This window comes from Podarcis filfolensis (genome assembly GCF_964270895.1).
Source record: "Podarcis filfolensis genome assembly, chromosome: 10".
NCBI classification, from domain to species: Eukaryota; Metazoa; Chordata; class Lepidosauria; order Squamata; family Lacertidae; genus Podarcis; species Podarcis filfolensis.
The window spans coordinates 67,346,102-67,359,357 of record NC_139612.1 but is presented as its reverse complement, the minus strand read 5'-3'; the positions used below and the strand labels follow the sequence as shown (position 1 = coordinate 67,359,357).

The window sequence follows — 13,256 nt, the reverse complement described above, 5'->3', positions numbered from 1 at the left end:
TCCACAGAAAACCTGAATTGCCATTTGCTCCAGTTCAGCAATAAAGTTTGGGTTTTCCAGGGGAAAGAGACAGGACACACACAAAAATCCTTGGACATGGACCAGAAATGCATGGACCTCTGTCTGAAAAGTGTGGGTGAGCCTTTCTATGTGTAGATAAACGATATGATATATAGATATACATAAATGTGATAAAGGGTCTTTTTATTTTTTTCTCTATTCTTTTTTCCTCTTTCATATATCTATCTAACTAACTATCATCTATCTATCTATATCTATCTACAGTGTGTGTTTTGTATGGAACATGAATATTCTATTTTATATTTTCCTTTCTTCTTATTCGATATATTGCTTTTTATTATCTTTTTATAAATGTGTTTGGATTTTAGTGCTCAGTATGTTAAAAACCTTCAATATATATACAGTGGTACCTTGGTTCTCAAACCTAATCTGTTCTGGGAGTCCGTTCAGTTCCCGAAACAGTTTGAAAACCAAGGCGTGGCTTATGATTGGCTGCAGGAGTTTCCTGCAGCCAATTGGAAGCCGCATCAGACATTCGGCTTCCGAAAAACGTTCGCAAACTGGAACACTTAGTGTACTTCCGAGTTTGCAGTGTTTGGGAGCCGATTTGTTTTGGAGTATTCCCCCCCCCCCCCAGTATTAGGGGGGAAACTCATTGGCTCCTCCTGTTTTAGGGCCAGTTACACATTCTGTTATTCACTGGAGAATCTTTATACCCCCCACTAAAACACAAGCTGAAATGTAGCCAAAGGATTTGTCCGTAGAATCGCCTTGCTTGACCAGATTCCTTTTCTTCATTCCGGGGACAGGAGAGCAGCAGAATGGATTATCTGCAACACCACGGCTTACACCAGCAGCTCAGAGAAGATGGTAGTGGATGTGGTTGTGAAGGTAGACAAGGCCAGGCTCCACAAGGAGCTGGAGAAGGCCAAGTCACCCAAGGAGCTAGAGTTTGAATATACGACGGACCCAACCATCGTGAGGATCGATCCAGAATGGAGTATTGTCAGGTAATGGTGCCATTAGAAAGGTGGCCTAATTTGAGGGGCAGGTCAATAGGAAAAGCTGTTGTCGAATTTATCCCAAGTAATCCTAGGAGTTTCGAGATCAAGGATGGGGAAAGTTTTACAGCTTGGGGGCCATATTCCCTTCCGGCCAGCATTTCAGGGGCCACATGACTGTGGTGGGTGGGGCCAGGGGAAAGTGGGCGGAGCAACAAACCTCACTGGAGGTTTTTAAGCAGAGGTTGGATGGCCATCTGTCATGGATGCTTTAGCTGAGAGTCCTTCATGTCAGGGGGTTAGACTAGATGACCCTCAGGGTACCTTCCAGCTCTACAATTTTATGATTCTGCTTCCCACCAGACGAAAACATCTGGTAGATGAAGCTGGCCAGTGAGGGTTGTGGTCTGGGAAGAGGCTCTCTGGCTAGGTGGATGAACTCTCTAGATCATGGTTAGGCAAACTAAAGCCCGAGGGCTGGATCTGGCCCAATCGCCTTCTAAATCCGGCCTGCGGACGGTCCGGGAATCAGCATGTTTTTACATGAGTAGAATGTCTCCTTTTATTTAAAATGCAGCTCTGGGTTATTTGTGGGGCACAGGAATTCGTTCATTTTTTCCCCCTTCAAAAAATATAGTCCGGTCCCCCCACAAGTTCTGAGGGACAGTGGACCAGCCCCCTGCTAAAAAAGTTTACTCTAGTGTGACACGGCAGCTAAAAAAGCCAATGCAATTCTGGGCTGCATCAATAGGAGTATAGCATCTAGATCAAGGGAAGTAATAGTGCCACTGTATTCTGCTCTGGTCAGACCTCACCTGGAGTACTGTGTCCAGTTCTGGGCACCACAGTTCAAGAAGGACACTGACAAACTGGAACGTGTCCAGAGGAGGGCAACCAAAATGGTCAAAGGCCTGGAAACGATGCCTTATGAGGAACGGCTAAGGGAGCTGGGCATGTTTAGCCTGGAGAAGAGGAGGTTAAGGGGTGATATGATAGCCATGTTCAAATATATAAAAGGATGTCACATAGAGGAGGGAGAAAGGTTGTTTTCTGCTGCTCCAGAGAAGCGGACACGGAGCAATGGATCCAAACTACAAGAAAGAAGATTCCACCTAAACATTAGGAAGAACTTCCTGACAGTAAGAGCTGTTTGACAGTGGAATTTGCTGCCAAGGAGTGTGGTGGAGTCTCCTTCTTTGGAGGTCTTTAAGCAGAGGCTTGACAACTATATGTCAGGAGTGCTCTGATGGTGTTTCCTGCTTGGCAGGGGGTTGGACTCGATGGCCCTTGTGGTCTCTTCCAACTCTATGATTCTATGACCTTAGGGTTGCTGTCATTGTATCTTGCATTGCAAATCCTGCACTGAGCCGGGCAGGACTAAATGACCTCTAGTCACCTTTCCAACTCTGTGATTCAAAGCTTTTACGAAGCAAGCCTTATAGGAGAAAAGCCTAGTTTTGCATCTTTGCATGCATTCCCTGCTACAGCTCAGTTTTGCCTTATAAGTCAAAGCCTGGCTCCCCACCCCCTTCTTTGTGAAACAGATTTGGAACTGCTTGCATGGAGGATATCTTTAAATGAGCTTTTAGGTCGGTGGGAGGGAAGATAGTCTTTCTTGGCTCTCCGGTGCAAGGAATTGATAATTGCCCTGGGAATGGTTCTGCACTGGCTGTTGATGAAGATTGGTGCTTGGTCCAATCGGAACTCAGACATCCTACAGCCTTCACATCCTCCTGAGCATGGAGGGAGCTGAAACATATGTAAATTTCGCCAAGCCTGGCCCAGTGGAGAGAAGAATTGCCCATTAAACTTTCGTGTATTCCTTTTAAGATAATTTTACAAATGAGGAGTGGGGCTCGCCTCTCTCCTCTTTACATCAGTGGCTAGAAAGGAACGCAGAGAGCTGCCTTATACTGAGTTCATCCACCTCAGTATTGCATACACTGACTGGCAGCCGTTCTCCAAAGTTTCAAGCAGTTTTCTCCCCTAGCCTTCCTTGAATGCTGGGGATTCAAACTGGGACCATTGGCATGCAAAGCGGATGCTTTAACCACTGAGCTACAGCCCCTTTCCAAAAGCTGTGCTGTGAAACCAAAGTAAATGGAAGGCCTGTGGGAGTTAAAAATATATTTTTTTTATTTTTATATTAATTTTTATTAATTTTAACATATACCGTATTTTTTGCTCTATAAGACTCACTTTTTCCCTCCTAAAAAGTAAGGGGAAATGTGTGTGCATCTTATGGAGCAAATGCAGTCTGCGCAGCTATCCCAGAAGCCAGAACAGCAAGAGGGATTGCTGCTTTCACTGCGCAGCGATCCCTCTTGCTGTTCTGGCTTCTGAGATTCAGAATATTTTTTTTCTTGTTTTCCTCCTCCAAAAACTAGGTGCGTCTTGTGGTCTGGTGTGTCTTATAGAGCGAAAAATACAGTGAATTATAATACATATCACAAAACTTTATCCTTTATACAATCTTTTTTTTTTTTTTTTGGACTTCCCTCAGCACCTCTGATGATCCACCGTTTTAACCACTTCTTATGCGTTTCTTAAATTCTTATTACCTTTAATTATCTTAACTAACCCTCCTCCCCCTTATCAATTTTTGCAATAGTTCCACTAATACTCCTCACAAAACTTCTTGCAAACCTACAAACGTAGTCTGGTCATGGCAAATACTTTTCAAATAATCTGTAAATTTACTCCAGTCTTCTGTGAATTTCTGGTCCTGCCGATATCGGATTTTTCCTGTTAGCTTATCCAGTTCTGCATAGTCCATTAATTTCATCCTCCATTCTTCTTTCGTTGTTAATTCTTCTTGCTTCCATTTTTGGGCCAATAACATTCTTGCTGCCGTTGTTGCATATAAGAACAGCTTACATTCCTTTCTATTTATATCACTTCCTACAATGCCCAATAAGAATGCTTCTGGTTTCTTTATGTGGGAGTTAAAAATATGACTGGTCAGTTTACCCAAAGCTGCCATTCACCAAGTCATTTTTTTGCAGGTCCTTTTTTTTTTTTTTTTTTTGCAAATCAATTAGTCACTTTAATGATTGCAAAGAGTTTGAAAGGTTAAGATTAATTGAACATCAATATGTTTGGGATCATAAGCAGAAGTTATTGGACTTCCCAGTTGGGGAGAACAGTAAAGAAGTAATTTCATATACTTTGACGCTACAATGGTTCTGTTCAAGAGCCAGATGTTATTCCTGCTGCCGTAGAAATCTGCCTGCAGGTTACACTCATGTGAGCAAGCATTAATGCGTATTTATGTTGCCTGCAGTCTCATGTGAGTCCAGGCTTTCTATACTGACCCTCTTCATCCCCATGGTAGTTCGGCCCTTGGTGCAGTGCAACTGTGAGCAAAATGCATGCTTTCAAGGTTTGCTCAGGCAGCTGTAAAAGGACAGAGCCCATGATGCAGTGCAACTGTGAGGGCAACACTTCATGCAAAGCAAACTGCAGAGGTCCCAGGCTGCGAAACAGAAATGGAAACTGGAATTCTTCCTGCAGGTTGCCTAAAATCCAATGGAAAGAATAGCCGTAGTTTCAAAGGCGTATTGAGTTGCATGCCAACAAATCAAATACACCAGACCCTACTAGCCAGACCCTTTAGCAGTCTGGGAGTGCTGAATCGACGGGAAATGGACAGTAAAAATGTCAAGAATTTTGGATGAGCAGGTGGAATTCACAACTCAGTTCCTTCTTTTAAACATACTTGATGGTGAAAATCATTCGTTCAAACCTAAGGATAAAGGTAAAGGTAAAGGGACCCTTGACCATTAGGTCCAGTCGTGACCGACTCTGGGGTTGCAGCGCTCATCTCGCTTTATTGGCCGAGGGAGCCGGCGTACAGCCTCCGGGTCATGTGGCCAGCATGACTAAGTCGTTTCTGGCGAACCAGAGCAGCGCATGGAAACGCCGTTTACCTTCCCGCCATAGCGGTACCTATTTATCTACTTGCACTTTGACGTGCTTTCGAACTGCTAGGTTGGCAGGAGCAGGGACTGCGCAGCAGGAGGTCACCCCGTCACGGGGATTCAAACTGCCAACCTTCTGATCGGCAAGTCCTAGGCTCTGTGGTTTAACCCACAGCGCCACCCGTGTTGGAGAAAGAGAAGGTGGATAAGAAATGCGAGAGTCCTTTGGCCTTGAGCTGTTTCATACATCCCACTGCAGCTGGCATCCTTTCCCAAACAGAATTCTTTTTTTTAAAAATAATATTTATTAGAGTTTCAAACAAATCACAAAAATAAAAAAATAACAAAACAAAAAAGAATAGAAAATACAAAATACAAAGAAGTAAAACCAATTAAAAACAAGTCAATCCTTCCATGTCTTATCTTTCATTTGCTTGTTTCCCTGACCTCCTCACACTTCCCTTTTTTGTATTCTAGTTCAATAGTTGTTTCAGCAAATCCTTACCATTTTTTTCCTTTATCTTAATAGTTTATCTTAATATATTGTAACTTTACATTCTCACCTGTTCACAATCCATTTTTACATACCCCTTTGTAACATTACTGCTAAAACCACATAACTTCATTCCAGCATCCTTCTAACATTCCTTAATTTTACAGTATTTCTGTAGATAATCTTTAAATTTCTTCCAATCTTCTTCTACCAACTCTTCTCCCTGGTCTCGGATTTTGCCAGTCATTTCCGCCAGTTCCATATAGTCCATCAGCTTCATCTGCCATTCCTCCCGGGTGGGTAAATCTTGTGTCTTCCAATATTTTGCGATGAGTATTCTTGCTGCTGTTGTTGCATACATAAAAAAGTTCTGTCCTTCTTTGGCACCAATTGGCCGACCATGCCCAGGAGAAAGGCCTCTGTTTTTTTCAGGAAGGTATATTTAAATACCTTTTTCATTTCATTATAGATCATCTCCCAGAAAGCCTTAATCCTCGGGCACATCCACCAAAGGTGAAAGAAAGTACCTTCATTTTCCTTACATTTCCAACATTTATTATCAGGCAAATGATAGATTTTTGCAAGCTTGACTGGTGTCATGTACCACCTGTATATCATTTTCATAATATTCTCTCTTAAGGCATTAGATGCCGTAAATTTCATACCTGTGGTCCATAACTGTTCCCATGGGGGAAGGTCAACTCATAGCTACCAACTTACAGATTTGAAAATAAGGGATCAGCAGCCAAAAGAAGGGATTTTCCCAGCACAGGTATGTTCAACTTCTGAGCACCTCTGAGCCAAAGGCAGAAAGCCCAGCCAGCAGCCAAACGAAGCCTCAAGCAGTGGTTCCCACAGCGCAGCAACCCGGCAAAGGGGATGCAGCAAGGAAAACCACCGACACCTCTCCACTGGGAAGCACTGAGCAAAGGCGAATCCCCAGGCAACGTGGCCGATTTGATTGGCACAAAGCATGCAAGCTCCACCCCGCAGTCGTTCTTAGACTCCTTATTGGGTGAGCAACGCAGCCAAGCAACACAGTTGGAGCCTCCCTCCTCCCTGGCCAGCAGGGAGGGAGGGAGAGGAGCTGCTTCCTTTGAAACCTGGGAAATTTAAGGGACATCATCAATAAGGGACAGCAGCGGGACACGGCGCTGGGATAAGGGAGTTTCCTGCCAAATAAGGGGTGGTTGACAGACTAAGCAGTTTGTGCAATTTTGCCGCATTTCCAAATCACACCAATGGAGCTGCATCCATTGTCCAAGTTGACCCCACCCACCCAAAAGTATGTCAGTTTTGCCCACTCCCCGAAAAGTCACTGATGACGTCACACACCCCACTTTCATGGGGGGATGAGCAGTGGAGAGAAATGTTTAGGTCCAGGTCAAACAAAAACCAAGGGGAGTGGATTTCTATCTCTGTGGACTCTCTGAGTTTATTCTGGGTAAGCATCCATAGGCATGATTTGGGAGATTTCAGCTGATTTTCCTCCCCCTTTCCTTTCCTTTTATCTCTCCATCAGTGGAAATACACCCATTACGGTGCGGGGCACAAACTTGGACCTCATCCAGAACCCTCAGATCCGGGCGAAGTACGGTGGAAAAGAGCACATCAACGTGAGTATGAGAGTCAATAAAACAGATACAAGCTGTCCAAAAAATAGGGAGAGAAAAGCACTGGGATTGAATCGCATAAGAAGAACCTGGTTGCTGGATCAGGCCAATGGCCCATCTAGTCCAGGATCCCGTTCTCACAGTGGGGAAACCAGGTGCCCATGGGAAACCTGCAAGCAGGACCATCATGGTAGCCAACAACCTGGTGTCCCATGGAGAAGCCCACAAACAGGGATCTACTCACTTGTGATACCCAATGACTTTTATTCAGAAGAATTGCTGCCTCCAAGCATGGAGACAGAACATAGCCATCATGGCTAGCCTCCATTGATAGGCTTATCCTCCATGACTTTGTCTTCTCCCCTTTGAAAGTCATTAAACGTGGTGGCCGCTATGGCCAAAAGGCTACCATTACTGCACTGGGAAGATAAATTTACAGCCCCATTTAATCAATGGATTGAAGATATGACTACACTTGGTACTTATGAGTGCATTGCTTATAGACATAGGCTTTGCCTGGATGAGTATAATGAAATTTGGAACCATTTATACAACATAAAGGTAAAGGTAAAGGGACCCCTGACCATTAGGTCCTGTCGTGGCTGACTCTGGGGTTGCAGTGTTCATCTTGCTTTATTGGCCGAGGGAGCTGGCGTACAGTTTCCAGGTCATGTGGCCAGCATGACTAAGCCGCTTCTGGCAAACCAGAGCAGCACACGGAAATGCCGTTTACCTTCCCACCAGAGAGGTATCTATTTATCTACTTGCACTTTGACATGCTTTCAAACTGCTAGGTTGGCAGGAGCAGGGACCGAGCAATGGGAGCTCACCCCGTTGCGGGGATTCGAACCGCCGACCTTCTGATCGGCAAGTCCTAGGCTCTGTGGTTTAACCCAGAGTGCCACCCACGTCCCAGGTTTATACAACATATAATAAGTTAAATATAATAAGTTAAATATATACATATATACATGTGTGTGTGTTTGGGTCATAACAGTATCTATATATTAGATAGGTATATATGGAATTGTAATTGTTAATTTTTATAGTGCTGTAGTATAACTTTCTTTTTCTTTCTTTCGCATTCTCAGTTTTTATTGCTATTCTATGTCATTTATTTATAGTGTTGTTGAAACAAGGATAATAATAAAAATTAAAGATGGTGGCCATTGTTGCCTCTTGTGGGAGCGAGCGCTATAGTTTGACTATGAGTTTTGTCACAATTTTCCAGTGTTCATCTTCATTGAATGTCCAAGAGTTGTCGTATTATATGAGAGAGGGGGGAAGAAAGGGGGGGGCTATTCACTTTCTCCATGCCAATTTTATCCAATTCTGTCATGTCACTTCTTATTCTCCTTCTCTGTAAATGAAAATTGGTCCAGTGGAGATCTATTGTGGAGCCATCACCACCACACCGATGCTTTTGGCAACTGTTTCCAAATTCAATTCAAATTTCCTACTCTTTGTGAGTTGTGCACGTTGTGAAATTCACCACCAGCTGTCCTGTTTCATTCTAGTTTATGCCAATCTAGCCTAGACTCGACCAGCATTGGCCAGTTTGGATGGTTTTAAATGTGATTAGACAAATCCAGGGAGGTTGCAGCTATTAACAGCCTACTGGCCAGGCTGATCAGAAGCTGTGTGTGTCCAAATTCCAGTGGATGGAGTTCAACATCTGTTTCATTCATATCCCGACTTGGTCTTCCCATAGGCATCTGCTTGCCATTGTTGTACTTATTTTAAGGTTTTATCCTGCATTTGTGGACTTCCCTGAGATCTTAGGATGAAGTAAAGGTAAAGGCCCCCCTGAACATTAGGTCCAGTCATGACCGAATCTGGGGTTGCGGCACTCATCTCGCTTTATTAGCCGAGGGAGCCAGCGTACAGCTTCCGGGTCATGTGGCCAGTGTGACTAAGCCGCTTCTGGCGAACCAGAGCAGCACACGGAAACGCCGTTTGCCTTCCTGCCGGAGTGGTACCTATTTATCTACTTGCACTGGCATGCTTTCGAACTGCTAGGTTGGCAGGAGCTGGGACCAAGCAACGGGAGCTCACCCCGTCGCGGGGATTCGAACTGCTGACCTTCTGATCGGCAAGTCCTAGGCTCTGTGGTTTAACCCACAGCGCCACCCGTGTCCCTCTTAGGATGAAGAATGGTATATAAATCTAATAAAATAATAATAAATTTAAAAATCTTCAGTTCTATTTATCACACCAGAATACAAGAAACAGATGAAAACCAGGATCTAATTTTAATAAATGGTCACTTTAAACAAGTTAGCTTTCAAAACTACTTTTGCCCACCCAGAACACTAAGGACAGTGGCAAACCTTGGGCTTTCAAATTTCAGCGGTGCCCTGTACGACACCAATATTTGGCTCCCCCTGCCCCACCTCTCACCTTCATTGTTGTGGGACCCTGCAGGTAAAAGGTAAAGGACCCCTGGATGGTTAAGTCCAGTCAAAGGCGACTAAGGGGCATGGCGCTCATCTCGCTTTCAGGCCGAGGGAGCTGCCATATGCCCGCAGACAGCTTTCTGGGTCATGTGGCCGGCGTGACTATACAGCTTCTGGTGCAGTGGGACACCATGACGGAAACCAGACCGCATGGAAATGCTATTTACCTTCCTGCCGCAGGGGTACCTATTTATCCACTTGCACTGGTGTGCTTTCGAACTGCTAGGTTGGCAGGAGCTGGGACAGAGCAACGGGAGCTCACCCCGTTGTGTGGATTCGAACCGCCGACTTTCCACTTGGCAAGCCCAACAGGCTCAGTGGTTTAGACCACAGCGCCACCTGCATCCCTGGGGCCCCTGCAGCACCCTGTCAACTCAATGCCCACTGCAGGTGAACCGGTCTCACTCCCCTAAATCTGCCTATACTAAGGATAAGGATCAGACAGAAATTTTTTAAACCCAAATTGACTCCTTAAAAAATAATTTTTAAAAATGTTTTCTCTGAGGATACAGTGCAGGGAGTTCAGAAGATGAAGATTAATTAAATGTAAATACATTTGGGATCAGAACTTGAAATGACTGGACTTCTGAGCTGGGGAGAATGGAGAAAAAACACCTTTATTTATTCGGTTGGTGCATTTGCACTGGACTAACCTCACTGCTGTGAACTTAGCAGCTCCGTTCTACCAAGTGAGCTGCGTCCGAATGATGCTGTGCAGAGGGCAGCATGCCCGATTCCCCCATTCAGTTCTATGGGGCAAAGTAAATGGTCTTCAATGGCCAAGACTAAGAAAAAGGACTAACCCAACTGAAATATTCTCGGAGTTGAGTGTGGATGTCATGCTCTTTATTCAGCTCATAGAAGTGAGGAATTGAGGTTCCCTCGAAATTTCTGCTTTATATACATTATTTACACAATGGGCCCCACGTGATTGGCTAAATCTGGGATTCTCCTGTAGGCCAATCAGGTTGCGGATTCACTTCCACCTGGAGTTGGATTGGGTGGCTCCTGCGGACCAATCAGACTGCTGCATTCTGGACCCTATTGTTCTAGGACCAATCAGACTGCTGCATTCTGAATTCTATTGTTCTAGGACCAATCAGACTGCTGCATTCTGAATTCTATTGTTCTAGGACCAATCAGACTGCTGCATTCTGAATCCTGTTGTCCTAGGACCAATCAGACTGCTGCATTTTGGATCCTATTCAACTCAGTACATAACACTAACTGTGTCCCCCACAAAAGTGAGGGACTTCTATTCACTCCAAGGAAACCTGGCGGCCCGTGTGTGTATGTGTGTGTGTGTGTGAAATGTGTTGCTGTGCACACACTGAAGAACGATATATCGCGCCCCGGGGGTCCCTACAGCATCCTGACTCCTCCTGGCCATTCCTGCAATGGACATTTTGTTGATATGATATAAACCCCAGTACCATCTTTTTTGCAGAAAGATGGCAGTTAAGAGCCAGGGCATCCTGTGCTGGTCTTGTGAGCTTTTTCATTCTACAGCAGGATGAACTCTGCATGCCAAGCCAGCACATCTGCGAGGCCAGTCTTGAGTTGTGTCACTTCTGATTTAGCTCAACACGATCGCTCCGTGGAGCTGGCATAGAACCTAATGGAGAATGGCTTGGCCTATTTCACTGGTGAGATTGAATACAGAGGGTGGGGGACAGAGAGAGAAAGAGAGGGGAGGAGGGGGAGGTTGGCTGCAAGAAGGTCTTCTTGTTTCTAGCTGATTAGACGTGCCAGTTCAGAGAAGGACTCTCAGGCCTGAATTCTATTCTGTTCTAGGGGTTTTTTGCAACCCAAAAAGATTCTGTTAAAACAAGTAGGTCTTCTGATGCTAACAAAACATGCCAACACTTTGCAAGAGCTTCTGCAAAGCTCTGCATTTTTTTGCGAGCTTGTTTGCATAGCTAGAGGTGACAACATCATGCCACCTTCCTCAGATCCCTCCTGCTTTGGGCAAGACATCTGGCGTTTACCACATTCTGGTGTAATGGAGCCAAAGTTTAAACATGTTGATGGCTGCAGTCCTGTAGAGACTTACCTTGGGAATAACAGAGTAATCCAACCCCCTATATCACATTCTGGAGGGAGTTTGGTTGAGGTTGAGAAGCAAGTCTGTCGAGGTCTGTCTGGCTCGGTTGGCTCTGGGTGCAAGGAAAGTCTGCCATGGAGATCCCCACTTTGCCTGCTGAAATCATGAATGGGCAGCTGCTTCATGGCTGGGACTGATGGAAGCGGTAGTCAAAAACACATGGAGGGCTTCTTCTTTCTTTGTTTCTTCTTTGGCGATCACTCGGAGCCGAGTAAGATTGTCTTCCATAAACACGGTTTTAACAACGAGTCCGTAAGTGACTGTGGAGGCCTATTCTGGATCCACACGTCCTTCCACGGTGGGGACATAGGTGTCCAGGCGGGAGTTGATCACGGTGATGGTTTGCCAAGCTTGCCTTCCTCTTAGCACATTTCTCCCTTCCGTCCTGAATTTGAGTGTCTTCAAAGCCCATGACACCTTTGGCAAAGGCTGTTCTCCAATTGGAGCGCTCACAGGCCAGTGTTTCCCAGTTGTCGGTGTTTATACTATATTTTAAAAAATTTGCCTTGGGACAGTCTTTAAACCTCTTTTGTTGACTACCAGTATTACACTTTCTATTTTTAAGATCAGGATAGAGTATTTGCTTTGGAAGACGATAATCAGGCATCCACACAACATGACTTGTCCAACGAAGTTGATGTTGAAGAATCATTGCTTTGATACTGGTGATCTTTGCTTCTTCCAGTACACTGGTATTAGTTTGCCTGTCTTCCCAAGTGATGTGTAAAACTGCAACGTGAGTTTCTTATTGATTCATGTTCATTTGCTTTAGCCCCAGGCCAAAATCAAAACAATAGCAGTAGCTAGTGCCAGGCTCAGAGAAGTTTCCTAATAGTACAAACCCTGGTAAATATATCCAGGGATAATCGAGATAACTGCCAGGCACATTCACTTTAATGGATTCTAACACAACAGAGGCAAAAGAAGCCATTATCTGCTTGCTTGCTTCTTCCTGGTATGTTTTTTCATCCAGTCATTTGCGAGTAAAGCAACTGCCTTTTCAAATGCTTAACCAATAATTACAATCTTTCAAGGGCAACGTAAGAAAGCTTCCCCAGTCATCTGCCAGAAAAGGGCGATAAAACAAAGTAGGTTTCTTTGCAAACAGAAGCAGGTAAATGATATATAATAAGAATCAGAATAAGCAATGGTAGCACAGGTCTTCTGTAATGTTGTATAAGTCTTATCAGAAACATGAGAACATAAGAAGAAGTAATAATAATAATATAATAATAATAATTTATTATTTATACCCCGCCCATCTGGCTGGGCCTCCCCAGCCACTCTGGGCGGCTTCCATAAAAACCAAAAATACAGTAAAATATCACACGTTAAAAACTTCCCTGAACAGGGCTGCCTTAAGATGTCTTCTGAATGTCAGGTAGTTGTTTATCGCTTTGACATCTGCTGGAAGGGCGTTCCACAGGGCGGGCGCCACTACCGAGAAGGCCCTCTGCCTGGTTCCCTGTAGCTTTGCCCTCGGCGCTGGACCTCAGTGTCTGGGCAGAATGATGGGGGTGGAGACGCTCCTTCAGGTATACTGGACTGAGGCTGTTTAGGGCTTTAAAGGTCAGCACCAACACTTTGAATTGTGCTCGGAAAGAAGAAGCTGCTGGATCAGGCCAGTGACCCATCTAGTCCCACATCT

At 44.7% G+C, this 13,256-nt stretch overlaps 1 protein-coding gene across 5 annotated transcripts in view; it reads left to right on the top strand.

Moving 5' to 3' along the window:
* PLXNA4 (plexin A4) overlaps positions 1 to 13,256 on the top strand; it is a 580,684-nt gene that overhangs the window by 498,898 nt on the left and 68,530 nt on the right. For all 5 annotated transcript variants that reach the window (XM_083572528.1, XM_083572529.1, XM_083572532.1 and 2 more), the window contains 2 exons: positions 831 to 1,031; positions 6,958 to 7,051. In XM_083572528.1, the coding sequence (XP_083428654.1) occupies positions 831 to 1,031; positions 6,958 to 7,051 (295 nt within the window). The remainder of the gene's footprint in view (positions 1 to 830; positions 1,032 to 6,957; positions 7,052 to 13,256) is intronic.